This window comes from Heteronotia binoei, chromosome 9 (genome assembly GCF_032191835.1).
Source record: "Heteronotia binoei isolate CCM8104 ecotype False Entrance Well chromosome 9, APGP_CSIRO_Hbin_v1, whole genome shotgun sequence".
Taxonomy (NCBI): domain Eukaryota; kingdom Metazoa; phylum Chordata; class Lepidosauria; order Squamata; family Gekkonidae; genus Heteronotia; species Heteronotia binoei.
In genome coordinates this window covers 50,781,648-50,797,839 of record NC_083231.1, presented here as the reverse complement: position 1 = coordinate 50,797,839, position 16,192 = coordinate 50,781,648, and the positions used below count along the sequence as shown (strand labels likewise).

The window sequence follows — 16,192 nt, the reverse complement described above, 5'->3', positions numbered from 1 at the left end:
AACCTGGTGAGCAGGAAGCAATTTGAATATATATGGGACTGATATGGCTCTAAAATCAAACTCTGCTTATGAATGGAAGCCATTCTGAATGCAAAGATGAGAAATGAGTGCTGTGGTATTTAGATGGATTTTTACTCAGCATAAAATGACAACTAAGGAAGAATGAACAGGAAGCTGATAAAATTTACATATGCTGTGGAACTTGGAATAAAAGAAGAGAAATCATCAGGGCTGAAGGAGATCATCAATAAAGTTCAGAGTAACTGGGAAATACAGTATTAGCAGCATGGGTAGATAGACCAGTGAACAGTTTAATTTAGAGAAATGTTAAGTGATGTTTCCTGTAAAGAATGGCAGACATACCATTTTGAGCTGTAATCTTGTCATAGCTCACAAATGAAACAGATTGATCTAGATAAGTAATTTGCCACATGTCAGTCTTGCAGGGACTGGTGCTGGTGATTTTATTGGTGCAATATTCTTCCTGACTCAGTGCTGAATTAATGCTTGGGTGGTAGGATGAAACATTTGTGTGACTGACCTCTAGCAGCAGTTTAAGACTGCACAGAAGCTGTGAACCATTTACCAAGTGTTGGATCCTGGACAGTGCTCTGTAACTCACTCCCGCAAACAGCGTAACTGCACATCTTGCTCTAAATTGTTGCACTGCTCATGAAATGGCTGTGCACACAGGGTAGAAACAAAACCTTTGGGTTTCAGCAGGAGAGTCTTAAGACTTACATCGATCAATGCAAACCACACATTACTACAGTAGTAAGATTAAACAGTGAAAGACTATGTTTTAAAATAATGTGTAGTGGGTTTCTTAATATAGGTACTTCCGAAGAGAAACTGCATATAGATCTGAAACTGGAGGAAAGTGAATGAAAGTCCTTGCAACATCTCCTTAAATGGAATCCCCAGAGATAATCTGACTGCTGAGTTACCTTTTATGCAAAGAACTACCAGTGTGTGGCCATCAGAATGAATGCATCACATGTGACTGTGAATTGCATAGCCAATTACATAGCAGTCCTTGGATTCAAACAAAGAAATCATCATCGTCATCCAACTTCAAACACCATAGCTCTCAAAATATCTCTGTCAACTTCTAGAGGAAAAATGACCAATAGAGGCTGAACGCCCCCACAATTGTTGAGTTGTCTGTTTAGTGCTTCCCCATGCTACTTCCTGAACATTGCTGATGATAGGCATGAGGCGTATGAATGGACACTTCCTCTGAACTCAGGCACCATTATGCATGACCTGACAATCATACAGAGTCGAGATGTGGGGTTAGTGTGATTTTGCCTGCTTTCCGTTCCTGTGCTTTCAGTCAGTGTATGAATGAGTCCTATATACAGGGCTAATGTTTTGCAGAGAAATAAATCCACACATTCAGCACCCCAGCACTGTGTGACTCAGTAATGAAAAACCAAGTGCAAACAGCCCCCTGTCATCCAGGAATATACAAAGTTCTTGGCCACTGGAAAGTGAAACTGAAAGTACTAAAAACAAATCAGGCATTTATAGTAACTGGAGATTGTTTTGAAACCTGCAAGTTTTCTTGAATTAAAGCCTCATATAGAAATCAAAGTAATGTACCCCAAAGAAGCTGGCCAGCACAAATGAGGTGCTGTAGAATGCAGTCATGGTGATGCAAATAAATACTGAACAGTTTCTCCAAAGAATACTGTAGGCCAAGTGCAACCTTGGGAATACAAACTATCTTTCTGAAAGGAAGAAACAGCCCTTGATGGGTTCCCTAGTTTCCTTTTTTCTTGAATGCCACACATTTCTACTGAAGCAAGAACAGTCAATCACGATTGACTTCAGAGAAAAAAAAAAACAGAACAAAGGAAACAGCCATCAAACTAAGGCATAATTGTGTAGAAGATGATCAACAAGTGTGCAGTACAGAATCAGGAGGCTGCTTTTTCTTTGCCTAAAAAAAGGACAAAATTAGCTTTGTAATTGCCTACAGTATCAGAAGCTATTTTTAACTGGAAAAAAACAAAGTGGGGAGACAGATGAAAGAAAGGCTGGCATTTCAGAATCCTAAACTGTCTTCTTAGAAATATGTTTAGGAAACTCTGCACCTTGTAGGGAAAGTTTTGTCATATCAGCAGTCTAGAGCTTGTCTTCAGAACTTTGCTTCATGTTACAATATCAGGATGCCCAAGAGTTCGAGAAGTAGGGTTGCCAAGTCCAATTCAAGAAATATCCGGGGACTTTGGGGGTGGAGCCAGGAGACTTTGGGGGTGGAACCAGGAGACTTTGGGGGTGGAGCCAGGAGACCTTGGGGTGGAACCAAGATCAAGGCTGTGACAAGCATAATTGAACTCCAAAGGGAGTTCTGGCCATCACATTTAAAGGGACGGCACACCTTTTCAATTCCTTCCATAGGAAATAATGAAGGATAGGGGCAACTTTTTTGGGGGCTCATAGAATTGGACACCCTGGTCCAATCTTTTTGAAACTTGGTAGGTATTTTGGGGAGAGGCACTAGATGCTATACTGAAAATTTGGTGCCTCTACCCCAAAAATCAGCCCCCCCAGAGCCCCAGATACTGGCAGATCAATTCTCCATGATTTTCTATGGGAATAAATCTCCATAGGGAATAACAGAGTTCCCAGCAGACATTTCCCTCCCCTCCCCCTGCTTTCTGACGACCCTGAAACAAGGGGAGGGCCTCAAACCGGGGGATCCCCTGCCCCCACTTGGGGATTGGCAACCCTATCAAGAAGGGATAGATAAATTGAGGCAATTAGGATGGCCATATGCACCCCAATCCTTTCATTTTTTTTGTCATTCTTGTGAATCACCAAGAAATGGAATCAAAGACTGTGCTATGCTGGTGAAAGGGACAAAACTATGCTGAACTGTATGGGCCACTAAAGAAAAGTGGGGGCCTGATCTCAGTGCCTCCAATTCAGTTCTGTGTCACAGCAAACAGATCATAATCAAATAAGGGAGAGGTAAAGCCTACTAGCTCCAGTAAAATGGATTTATTAGAGCATAGGGTAGGTATAGCCTCTACTCTAATGATGTCACTGAGTATATTTTTATACTTTCCCCCATATAAGTGAATGCCTACCATTAACCTCTATGGGGAAAAGTAAAACACCACATCTTACAGTACCATTAACTGATGGAGAAAAATATATCTGCTGCTCCTGATAGCCAACAGTTCAGTTTTATCTGAGGCAGATCACTTGAGGGGGATGTCATTTGGGTGCACAGCATCTCAGTCAACTCCCAATCCAGCCTGTACAATAGTGTAAGGTGTACACAGATGGAGTGTTTCTGTGCACAAGAGTTAGAGGTGGGTTTTTTTTTTTTTTTTGAGGTCCAGGGTAGAATTAGATGTTTCTGTATGGCTTCCCTAGTATAAGATGCTGATATTTTCATGTGGGACAAAATTCAACTGCAGAGAACAGAATGGACCTTTATGAGGTGTTTCTTTTCTTAGTTTGTGAGGACAATTATTTTTGACTTCTGCATTTACAAATCTTGTAAAACATACTGCACCACTATGATCATTAGGAAGATATAAGCTGCCCTGAGCCTGCTCTGTGGGAAAGGCAGGATATAAATATAATAAAATAAATAAAAGATATGAAAGGTAAGAAGTAAACTTGCCTGTGTCTGTTTTTTCTATAGAGCAAGGAAACTTTATAAACTTGTTGGATTAAAGCTGTTTTGCTGATCAAATATATCTTACAGTTAGGGTTGCTAGATCTGACTCAGGAAATATCTAGGGACTTTGGGGGCAAAGCCAGGAGACTTTGGGAATGGAACTAGGATCAAGGTTGTGACAAGCACAATTGAACTCAGAAGGGAGTTCTGACTATCACATTTAAAGGAACTGCTCTCCTTTTAAACCTTCCCTTCATTGGAAATAATGGAGGATGGGGACACCTTTTGGGGCTCATAGAATTGAACCCCTGTTCCAAGTTTCTTTTTAAAAAAAACTTGGGGTTTTCTTTTAGGAGAGGCACTGATGCTATGCTGAAAATTAGATACTCCTACCACAAAAGAACAGCCTCTCCAGAGCCCCAGATACTCATGGAGCGATTCTCCATAATACTCTATGGGGACATCTCCATAGGGTAAAATGGAGTGTCCAGAGTACATTCAAATTCCTCCCACTTTCTGATAACCCTGAAGCAGGGGGAGAGCTTCCAAACCAGCAGATTTCCTGCCCCCAGCTGGGGATTGGTAACCTTATTTACAGTTCACAGAAAATGAGTTCAAGTTCAAGCCAATGCACAGGCACCTAGAAAGTAAATCTAACAGATATGCAAACATCTGGAACAATGTTCCCCACATGAATATTACTTTGTTCCATAATTTCCAGAAACATACGGCAAGCTCATTTCCAGACAATCTCGAAGAAACCTATAGTGAATTCAGAAAGTTAGAGCTGAGACATTTTCATACTGTAATTACTTGTTTGGTTACCACATATCGAGGTTCACACGAACCTGAGCCTTTGAAAATTGATATCAACACCAGGTAAGAATTTTTGTAGTTTTGTTGCAAGCTCTGTGACATAGGAATTCATAATACTGGACTTTATAAATGCATTGGATACCTAAGAACTACCTCTAAAAACGCAATGTGATAGGGGAAATTAAAATCTGAGTTCTCTCAGTTTTGGACCCTTTCTATATTGTTGTCAAGTGAAAGTAACCATCAGTAATTCTTCATGGCAGACATTGGTGTAAAAAGGTGTCAAGCAAATTTCTTAGATACCTCAAAGATAATTTATTCAATATAAAAGGGAGCTACAGGAGCTTCCAGAAGCTCTCAATAACTCTTGAAAACTCTCTGCCAAAGTCAATATAGTCACATGGAGAATCCATGAGAGTTAACAGGCCTTCTACATTTTTAAAATTGTAATTTAATTTAACTTTATTTAGACTGTGTGCCACTTTTCCTAAATTTTAATTTAACCCAGCGAATTTCTAAAATTAATTCTGGAATTAAGTTAGCAGCTTTTATTTCATTGTGTAGTGTTTTCTTGTTGTACACACACTACTAAACACTGTTAAAACACCATGTACTGCATACACATTATACATTTGATCAACTATTTTTTGTGGTGTTTTATCAATATATACATCAGCATCAGTAAATATTTTCACCAGAATCTTAATGCAATCATGTCGGTGGTATAGTTATGTCAATATGCTTTTCTCATTTGCAAACCGAAGAAAAGATCTCCAGACTTACGCAACAACTGCCCAGAACTCTGATCTGTTCCAGCTTTGCATTTGGATTACACCACTTAGGGTGATGTACTTGGCTGATGTTTAAGAGAAGAACACAATATAAAAAAGGACCACATTGTGATGGTTGGGGGTGCCAGGAAAGGGTACTTTTTTTTGGTGGAATATTTTTGGTAGAATAACTCAACAGAACCCAGTGCACTGTCCTCACAATGGTAGTGCATGTAACTTTTGGGATTAATAAAGATCTGTCTACCACAACACACTTTCCCATCCCGTCCCAACAACTACACCTATGAAGGAAGCGAAAACAATGTTTATTTACTGACCTGTTAGTGCTTGGCACTATTTAATGCCCCATGTAAATTGTGATGGTGTTCCTTGAGTTACCCTCTCATAAGAACATAAGAGAAGCCATGTTAGATCAGGCCAATGGCCCATCCAGTCCAACACTCTGTGTCACACAGTGGCAAAAAATTATATATATATTTATATTTTTATCTAAACCCCTCTTGAAGGTGGCTATGCTTGTGGCCACCACCACCTCCTGTGGCAGTGAATTCCACATGTTAATCACCCTTTGGGTGAAGAAGTACTTCCTTTTATCCGTTTTAACCTGTCTGCTCAGCAATTTCATCGAATGCCCACGAGTTCTTGTATTGTGAGAAAGGGAGAAAAGTACTTCTTTCTCTACTTTCTCCATCCCATGCATTATCTTGTAAACCTCTACCATGTCACCCCGCAGTCGACGTTTCTCCAAGCTAAAGAGTCCCAAGCGTTTCAACCTTTCTTCATAGAGAAAGTGTTCCAGCCCTTTAATCATTCTAGTTGCCCTTTTCTGGACTTTCTCCAATGCTATAATATCCTTTTTGAGGTGCGGTGACCAGAACTGCACACAGTACTCCAAATGAGACCGCACCATCGATTTATACCGGGGCATTATGATACTGGCTGATTTGTTTTCAATTTCCTTCCTAATAATTCCCAGCATGGCGTTGGCCTTTTTTTATTGCAAACGCACACTGTCTTGACATTTTCAGTCAGTTATCTACCACGACCTCAAGATCTCTCTCTTGGTCAGTCTCTGCCAGTTCACACCCCATCAACTTGTATTTGTAGCTGGGATTCTTGGCCCCAATGTGCATTACTTTGCACTTGGCCACATTGAACCGCGTCTGCCACGTTGACGTCCACTCACCCAGCCTCAACAGATCCCTTTGGAGTGCCTCTCAATCCTCTCTAGTTCTCACCACCCTGAACAATTTAGTGCCATCCACAAACTTGGCCACTTCACTGCTCACTCCCAACTCTAAATCATTTATGAACAAGTTAAAGAGCATGGGACCCAGTACCGAGACCTGCAGCATCCCCCTGCTTACTGTCCTCCACTGTGAAGACTGCCCCTGCTTTCGTAACTTTTTTATGAAGACTCTCCCCTGCTTTCGTAATTTTTTTTTTTAAATCAAGGTTATTGAACACAACAAGGAAAAGATTTATGGGAGATGGGACTAAACAAGGAATGTTCATTTAAGATGTGTCCTTTACAAGAGTCTTTCAACCCATAAAGGGTCCTCTGAAGGGACAAATGTACATGACAAACATTCAGGTCTTAGCTCACTTTTGTAGTGGAAAACTTTATCAGAGCAAATAACCGATCTCTAGTTATTTTAATTTATCACAAATGCTTGATACTGGTATTACCGTATTAACCTCTATCCCCAAAAACCCCCTCCAAAAATCACTGTGTATGTCTTAAAGCTGGAAATTAATAATTCTAATTAGATTGAATAATTTTAACAGAATACCCATAGTCTTTTGTTAGCAGCAGGTCATATTTCTCAATCTTGCCTGGTCATTTATCATGAGATTATTTCTAAAAGTATTGTATCTTTGACATTTTGTACTTGAATCTGCTGGTGAACCTGTTTTATTTTTGTTCAGTATACTATGATTTAAAGTCCACTCTTTCTGCTAAATAAATACACCATAGTTCATAATGTAACCAGAGGTGAGAACAAAGACTATCACCTCTGGAGACAGAAGAAATTGTACCAATGCTGTGGCTTTGTGAATGCTGAAATTGCCTCAGTAAGTACAACAAATGAATAGGTATTTAAAGATACATAAATCACAGCATTCCACATTTTCTCAGAATGTGTTTATTTGAAGTTCTGTATCTTTCAGCATTTTGGTCATGTTTCAGAGTGCAATTTAGAAGCACAGTTCTCCTCAGTGGGACCATCAAATTACTCTGCTTCTCTTTAGGGCCTTAATTTCTATTTTTGAGGGGGAAATCATTATTATTCCCAATTATGTGTGCTAGAATTTAAAGCCAGAAGCTTTAATAGTAGTCAAAAAATCACTAGGCTATTTCATTTATTACAAGGTAGCAACAAAGTTTATCACCATATAACCAAAGTCAACCCAGCTACCCTGATAGTTTGAAGGGCTGGATATTCCGGTTAAAAATTACAGTCAGAGTAGTTCAGAGGTGGAACCAGATGTCTAGGAAGGTGGTGAGCTCCCCTTCATTGGTGGTCTTTAAAATGCAGCTGTATTATTATTTGTCAGAGATGCTTTAGGCTGATCCTGCATGGAGCAGGGGGTTGTACTAGATGGTCTATGATTCTCTATAGTATAACACCAAGAGGGTTTACACAAGATCACTTCCATTTGATTAGTTCTGATCAACTACAAGCACTTTGTTCTGTGCTACAAACATTAAAATCCATTAGTGCTCTCCCTTAGCTCATCAGAGCACACTGGATGAAGAAATCCACCCATAAATGTAATCCGGCCCCTTCCCGCCCGCGCCGGCTTTAGGGCGGGGGCCGAGTTTGCCTCCCCGGATGGAGCGAGGCAAGACGGCCCCTTCATCCGGGGATGTTGGGGCGTGGTTGTTGGGGGCCTTATAGGCCAGACCACGCCCGCGGCCACGCACTTTGGCTGGCCGTTTTCGGCCCACCCTCCCGCCCTGCAATAGTACAGGCTTCTCCGGTCGCCGTTTATCGGGGCCAGGTAGGAATTTTTTCATCCCGGCTGATTGGCCTGAGCTGGGATGTTTTTCGCCTACCTTGTACTACTGCTTCGGGGTTGGGTTTATGTTAGGTAACTTTAGGGGGCGGTACTGGAAGTCAGGTTTGTTTGGTGGGCACCCACGGTTTTCCCCGGTTAAGGGAGGTAGCGGGGGACGGACGGCAGCTGGGTTCAACGGCCCTCTGCGGCCCTTCCCGCTACAAGGGTCCCTCCTTTGCGTGTCGGCCCTGGGAGGGTGGCAGCGCCACTTGGAGGGGACCCCCGACCGTTGCCGGCCTGGCAGCAGCTAGTTTCACCGGGCTGCTGCTGGGGGCGGGGTGTCCCGCCCATCCCCGGGCAGGGAAGGGTTTTGGATTTCCCTTCGCCTGCCCGGGTAGTTGTTAGGTTGCCCCAGCTGTTTGTTCAATAAAGTTGCCCTGTTTATACCCATACACTGTGTTGTCTCGTTCTTCCGACTGGGGGGGCAAACGAATAGCTGAAATATATAAACATGTAATTACTGTATGTAAAGTGAACTTGACTAGGGGTGCACAAATATTTCTGACCTGATAAGATGCTTGATGTTTTGACTATCAGATCAGCAATATCCAATATTGCTCTTATTCCCCATTCCTGATAGTGCTGGAATTGGGGACCCTGAGAGGGAGGCAGGAAGGCTAAGGAGGAGGGAGAACTGGTTGGTGACACAAATGCCCTTTAAACTATAAAGCACTGGTATCAAACTCATTTATTATGCGGGCTGGATCTGACATAAAAGAGACTTTGTAAGGCCAGGCCATGCATGCCAGAAAACTTACCGTCAGGTTGTTGAGATATAAACCTTATAAATGACACAGACAACCACAATTAATTTTTTTTAAAAAACTTAAAATTTAACATGCTTAAAACATTAGCACTCTTGCAATATTTTGTTTATTTAACAGTCTCTGATAACTGACACTTCTTGCTCTGAATTACTGCATCAAAATCTGTAGACAATGTCTGTGCTGTAGCGATTCTGAGTATGCTGTTCAGGTGTTGTCTAGGTGTGTATCTCTACATTGCAAACCTACTTTTAATTTATTGGCATTCATTACAGAAATCTCATGGCCAATGCTTTGAGCCTAAGACCCAGGGGAAAACATGAAATAGCTGGGCATTGAGAGCTTTTGTACATAAGTTGCTTTATGTACTGGTTAAGAACATGTGAAGGCACCATGGCACAGACTGAGGTCTATGTGTTTGTCTATAAAACTATAGTCTTCCTCAGAGAAATAACTACAATTCTTACAAGGCAGTACAAGAATACAGAGACAACAATGTATAGTTAGTATCAGCCTACTTATCTGGGAAGCCTAAGTTAAAAAAAACCTCAGTCTGCAAATTAAATGTGCTGGGTGAACTTGGTCTGGACACATTCTCAGCCTAATCCACCTCACTGGCTTGTTATTACTCATCTAAATAGTTCAACTTGCTTTCCTACTGAGAAAGACTGGATCATGAAATGAATACAGTGAAAAGGGGCAGGCAAATCCAGTTGTACCTAGGAGACCCCTACCATAATGAGCCAACAAAACTCACACCCACTCTCACTCGTGTGTGTGTGTGTGTGTGTGTGGCAAGACAAAAAGCTCAAACATTGAATAAACTTTCTTTGTAGGTGCTTTCTTTGTATCTCTCCTGTGTGATGGAGAGAACTGGTCAAAGGAAACTCTCCCTCTTTCCCTCCTTCCCAAAGGGATGAGGAGGAGCCTCAGCCAATAGAAGGAAAAGAGACTTGGCTCAGTAGCTCTGCTATGCGGCTGAGAGAGCCTGGCAAAGCAAGCTCTCCCTCCTCACCCCTTTCTCCCCAAGGAAGAAGCCTCAGCCAACAAATAAAAGAGAGCTTTTGCTCTGTAGCTCCTATGTGGTTCAGCAAGCCTGGCAAAGCAAGTTGTGATGCAGAAGGAAGCACAAGAAGGAGAAGGAGGCAGAAGATAGTGAGTTGCTCATGAACCTGCTAGGAGCCCTCTGGAGGTATGATGCATCCCACGGGCCACATGTTTGACACCTCTGCTATGAAGGTTCATTATTTTCAATAGGAAGGACAGCTGTTCCATATAAAGGGCAGATGTGCTGTCAAACCGCTAAGGCTGTATACTTGAAATAATGTGAAGAAGATCTGGCCTCTGCAATCTAGAAACTAGGTCAATTTTTTCAGCATTCACTACCTGAACTGGAGTTTTGATTATAGGTCTACCCCTAGGAAACAATGACTCTTTAAATTTTAAAAGGTTGATGAACTGCCAATGAGCTTTCTGCCCACAATTTTAATTTTGCGTGAGAGAATTGGAAAAGAGATGATTGGTTTTACTAATAAAAACATTGGGAATATTGTTTTGATATTTCCAGAACTTTCTGGAACTATAACAATATTCCCAATATTTCATTGAAATGATATTCATGCACTTCCTGATTTTTCAATATCATTTTATTTTGTTTTCTGTTTGCACACTTCTAAACTTGCATCTTGTACACTGTAAATTCTATCCAAAGGAGATGAGACCCAGACCCATTAGTGGCACTGCAAGTTTTGTCATTCATTTGAGCAGGAAAAGGATGGTACCTAACTTCTTTTCAGACACAGCTGTTCTAAAAAACCCCCACCAAATTGTTTCATCTACTTCTGATGAATTAATAACTGCTTGTTAAAAGCTTTTAATTCACTTCAGTTTAGAAAGAAAGAATGAGATTTACACTTATGTAATACAGCATAATTTTTTAAAAAAATATAAAAACATTGTGGGTTGGATCCAACCAACTTTCTACTAGTGAAAAAAGGAAGACAGGATCCAGTCAATGTTCCCTCTACTTTTGTTCCCCTACTGAGTGGAGCAGTTTACAACCCAAGCAGAATATAACTGTTATAATCTTAAACTGGGCAATGGGCAGGGCAAGACCCAGTGCAGCTCCAGGATGCTGCTCAGTGGGGCTTCCTGTGTTAATGCACTCAGTTTAGAGGGGGGGGGGGAGGCTATGCTGGAGATCATGGGTCCTACATATATAAAAAAGTCATGTGCAATAGGAGTGGTAGTAAGTGGCAGGGGGGAAATTAATAAAAAGCAGTGTCAGCACTAGGATGCTGGTGCAAGGTTGCTACCCCAGGCATGGTGCCCCCCTGTCCCTGTCTTCCCATACCATATGCCCTTCCTCTCCTCATCCAAGTATGGCAGCAGCATGTCCCAGTTGGCACGCTGCAGTGCACCCACCGCCACCCTGCCGCCCCTGTCAGGAAGGGCCAGGTGGCTCCTCTCTTGCCATCAGCCTGCCTCCCTCTATCGGTGGCAGCAGCAGCAAGAAGAGGCTCCTCCTGCCACCTATGCAGCCAAGGCAGGCAGGAAGAGGCAGAGCAGAGGCAGGGAGGAGCCGAGAGAGATAATGCCAGGTGGGCATGGTGCTTCCTTTCCACCGCGATGCCTCTCACCAACAGCTGTTTTTGTTTGCAAGCTTCCCCAGCACAGCCAGCTCAGCCTCCCGTGAAGGCTGCTTGAGCTGCCTGCAGGGAGAAGCTGGGGAGAGGAGGGGATACCTGGTGCCCCTGTAGGTTAGCTGCTGCCTTCTGGCCTACTCAGAAGCACCAGGCCTGGTAAAAAGGCTGGGTGGATCCAACCCTCCTCTTTTTTTTTTTTTTTTTTGCAAATAAATATAGAAAAATCAAGTGAGTCACTGTTATATAGTTTATAGAGATACCACCTACTGTGGCTAGGTGTAGAATCCTTTCCTAACATACAATGTAAGTGGGAAAGAAAGAATATGTTCCACAAGGGCAAACATAATGTAAGACAAGTTGATGGAATTACAAAAATGGAAAAGTAACAATATGGTAGCACTCTAGAACAGGGCTGGCCAATGGCCATGCTGGCTGGGGCTGATGGGAGTTGTAGGCAAAAAACGTCTGGAGAGCTACTATTGGCCACCCCTGCTCTAGAACATTATTTACCAGGAACGCCTGCCCCTGCAAAGGCTTGACTGTAAATGCTGGAGCCCTTGTTGGTAAGTGGGATTAGCAAGATCATGGGGTGGTGGAAGTGTTATTTATTAGCTGTCAATAATGACACCAGAATTATTAATTCAGTCATTCAACAAAGAAATAAGAGAACAATAACTCAGGGAAGAATTACTTAATGTTGGATGATTTTCCATGTGAAATGGATTTGGCCTGCTTCTTCATTAGCCAAGAAGTTACTCTTAAAAACATGAAGCCTGTAGACAAAAGCAGAACAAACTAATGGAATGCTGCTGAGACAGTTCACAAGGGGCAAAGTTGCTCTCTTCTCCCCTGGGGTGAAATTGCTTGCCTTTTTTTGTTTTTCTAACCCTTAATCCTTCATGCATTTGTTTACAACAGAAGTGTAGCAGACCCATTGCCAATGGACTGTAATTTGGATTTTACACTGTTATGTAAAATCTGCATACAGAAGTGATCTTTCTGGTTCAAAACAAGACGCTTACCCCTATGTCATAAAGGAAAAAAGAATGTTGTCAGCTTGACAGATGGTACTGTGAAAGTTTGTATAGCAGAGGTTTTATATAATGAGTCTATAACATAGCTTGAGAGTCTTTTATCACTCACATTGATGTCTTCCAAATCTAAGTTGTTCAGAATGACATTGTTCCGCTTCCAGATGATGGGAGGTCTCAAGGTCCCCTGAATGGCACAGCTTAGAACTGCACTTTGTCCCACGGTAGCTGCAGTGATGCTTACTTTCTGGTCTTCTGGCAGACTCAACTGAATTACTTCTGTAAAAGATAGGTTGTATTTAATGCTAATTAGTAGGCAGTGTTTCTACATCTTGGTAGCTTTCAGGTTTTTAATTTAAATCAAAAGCAAATATAATTTTCAAATGAAGGCAGGAAACACAACTGTTTTAAATAAAAGGTCAGCATGACATTTCAATTAGACTGACAATATTGCTTCATAAGGAGAGAAGCTTTTAACATGAAATTATTTCAAAAGAAAAGAATATGGCATACTGGCTTCAAAAGCACACTGAATATCTGACAGCATTTGATCACTCTACCAATATTATTCTAGCAACCTTCTGAATTAGCATAAATATATTGTCGGGAGTCAGTACCCTCTTAGATAACTCCTGGGGCCAATTAGATTTTCTAACCTCAAAAGGGATGTGTGAGTGAGGAAAACAGAAACCTTACCAGCTGACCTGCACACAACCTGTTGGCCCAAGCACTTTTTTCCTAGCCCAGATCACTTCCAATTATGGAAGCCAGGCTAGAAGGGAAAGAGGAGTAGATTACAGGGAAATTGAATAGTCTCCCCTCAGTCACAGTTCCTTTTGATGTTAATAACTGGACCTAGCTCTTCTGCAGACCTGTGCCTAATAAATGCACCTGCCATTGTCATATCTAGTTTGGTCTGCAGACAATACACTCTTGCACTAACAATACACTGTCAAAATTGAGCTTTCTGTTGGCTATTACTTTGTAAACGTTGTCATTTAATGAATCAAATGCTTAACTGACACCATTCCTGAATACATTTACTGAAAATAAGGCCCTTAATTTCAATGGAAATTGCTTCTAAACAGGTGAGTTTAGGAGAAAAATATTATAGACATATAGCCTATGGCCCCGCACAATTGTAAGGGATAGAAATAAAAAGATAAAAGACTGAAAATAAAGAAAGGGGTTGTCAGAAAAAAAACAACAACCACAACTGGTTTGGTCAGATTGGGTTTGAAAATCTGAGGTAAATTTCATTTGGTTCAATATCCTCCCATGGTTACCAACTATGTGTGTGCGGCTCAGATTTAGATTAGTAATTATCCACATGCATGTTCATATATCTTACTGTCCCAATACTGAAGCTGTCTGTGGTTAAAATTAACCTGTAATCCTCTTTTGTAAACCCATTCAAACTAGAGTTACCATGGTTAGCTATAACCATGCAGGTACAAATAATGATGTTAACACTAAAAGATGGCTAAAGCAAACCATGGAAGGGAATTCCTGCATAAGAATGGAAAGGAAAACTCTGGAAACTTGTGGTCTGTAAATTCTCTCATTGCATAGGGTTTTCTCCTTGCTGAAATAAATGGACTCATGCCATTCCTGATTGGTTAAGGCCTTTCAGGAGATTGTTGGGGCTCTCTCGGAAGATAGTATCAATCTACCTTCCTGGCTAATTTAAAGCAGGCAGTGGTGTGTCCAGTCTTGAAAAAGCTATTATTGGACCCATCAGTCCTCATGAACTCGCTGTTCCTGAGCAAGGTGGTTGAAAGAGTGGTTGCAGATCAACTCCAAGCTTTATTGAATGAAGCTGCTATCCTGGACCCATTCCAGTCCTAGCTTTCACCTAGGCTATGGGACATAGACTATACTGGTCATCCTCACAAACTACCTCTGGAGACATCTGGATTGAGGCAGAATGGTACTGCTACTGCTTCTCAATATAATGTCAGTGTTCAACATGGTCGACTATGACTTCTTGTCCCACCTCCTCACTGACATTGGGATACTGGGATCTGCCTTGCAATGGCTCTCCTCCTTCCTCTATGGTTGGAGACAAAGAGTGGCATTAGGGGAAGAGTTGTCCCAGTGGCACCCCCAGCTGCAGCAGGCAATCCTCTACCTGATGCTGCTTAACATCTATATGTGTCCCCTTGCCCAGATGGTCCGAAGGTCATGGGCTGGGTTGTCATCAGTATACTGATGATATCCAGCTCTATCTGTTGATGGATGGCCAACAGGACTCTGGCCCAGAAGTGTTAACCAGGGCATTACAAGCTATGGTACATTGGCTTAAATTGAGCCAACTGAAACTTAATCTACTGAAGATGGAGGTTCTGTACTCAGGTCATGAGGATTTGGGAATAGGAATCCAGCTCACAACCCTTGATGGGGTGCCTATGGTACTGGCAGTGAGGGTGAAGAGTATAGGGGTTATCCTGGATCCCTCCCTTTCTATGAAGGCCCAGGTTACCTTGGTTGAAAGATCAGCCTTTTGTCATCTTTGACTGGTCAACCAACTGGTTCCCTATCTCACTCCCCAAGACCTTGCTACAGTGATCCATGCAATGGTCACTTCCAGACTTGATTATTTTAACTCACTCTATGCAGGACTGCCCTTGAACTTGACCTGGAAAATACAGCAGGTGCAGAATGTGGCAGTATGTGTGCTAACAGTGACACCTGTGCAGGCTCACATTCAGCTGGTGTTCTGTCAGCTTCTTTGGGTGTTTTTAGAGTATTGGACCCAGTTCAAGGTTGTTGTATTAACTGTTAAAGCCCTATGCAGCCAGGGACCTGCATATCTCAGGGACTGTCTCTTTCTATAGGTACCCCGTGTGAGGAAAAGCCCCCTTTCCAAACATCGCAGTCACCAGCATGTTTGCCAGGACACCTGGAGAAGTGAACTCACACACGTCTGACCAGAGAGTGTGGGCAAACCTATCCAGGGATATAAAGGACTTATGGGTACAAGCAGCCACAAGTTACATAGACACCCTAGACCGGTACAAGAGTGCCTACTAGCATAACTGACGCCTTCCCGTCGTCCTGTATGCCAGTCATAAAGCGGAAGAGACTGCGCCGCCAAGGAGCTATCCAGGTGAACGGTTATGAAGTGCTGACCATAGAATCCACCGTGGAGGGCTAACATCACACGCAGCCATCTTCCCGCCAGACTTGACTCCATTTCATCGTAACAGAAGGCTCACGTACACACCAGATGTCACCTTTGGCCTACAAGCAACCCATCTACCCAAAGAATGGATAATCATCCAACAGTCACACTCTTTGTCCAACGAAACTCTAAACAAAGACTAGTGCCCAGAAGAAGAGGAAGACCATCTCCAGCCAAGAGCCAAGTCCTTTGTCTAAGTCGGGTGTTACCTAGGCCAACATTTGACTCTCTATTGTCACCTTTTTAGATAAGCCCATC

At 42.2% G+C, this 16,192-nt stretch overlaps 1 protein-coding gene across 1 annotated transcript in view; it reads right to left on the bottom strand.

Annotated features, from left to right (window-relative positions):
* The window catches only part of FSTL5 (follistatin like 5), a 608,027-nt gene that overhangs the window by 165,920 nt on the left and 425,915 nt on the right, over nucleotides 1–16,192 (bottom strand). The window contains exon 7 of the mRNA XM_060246574.1: nucleotides 12,863–13,029. Within this exon, the coding sequence (XP_060102557.1) occupies nucleotides 12,863–13,029 (167 nt within the window). The remainder of the gene's footprint in view (nucleotides 1–12,862; nucleotides 13,030–16,192) is intronic.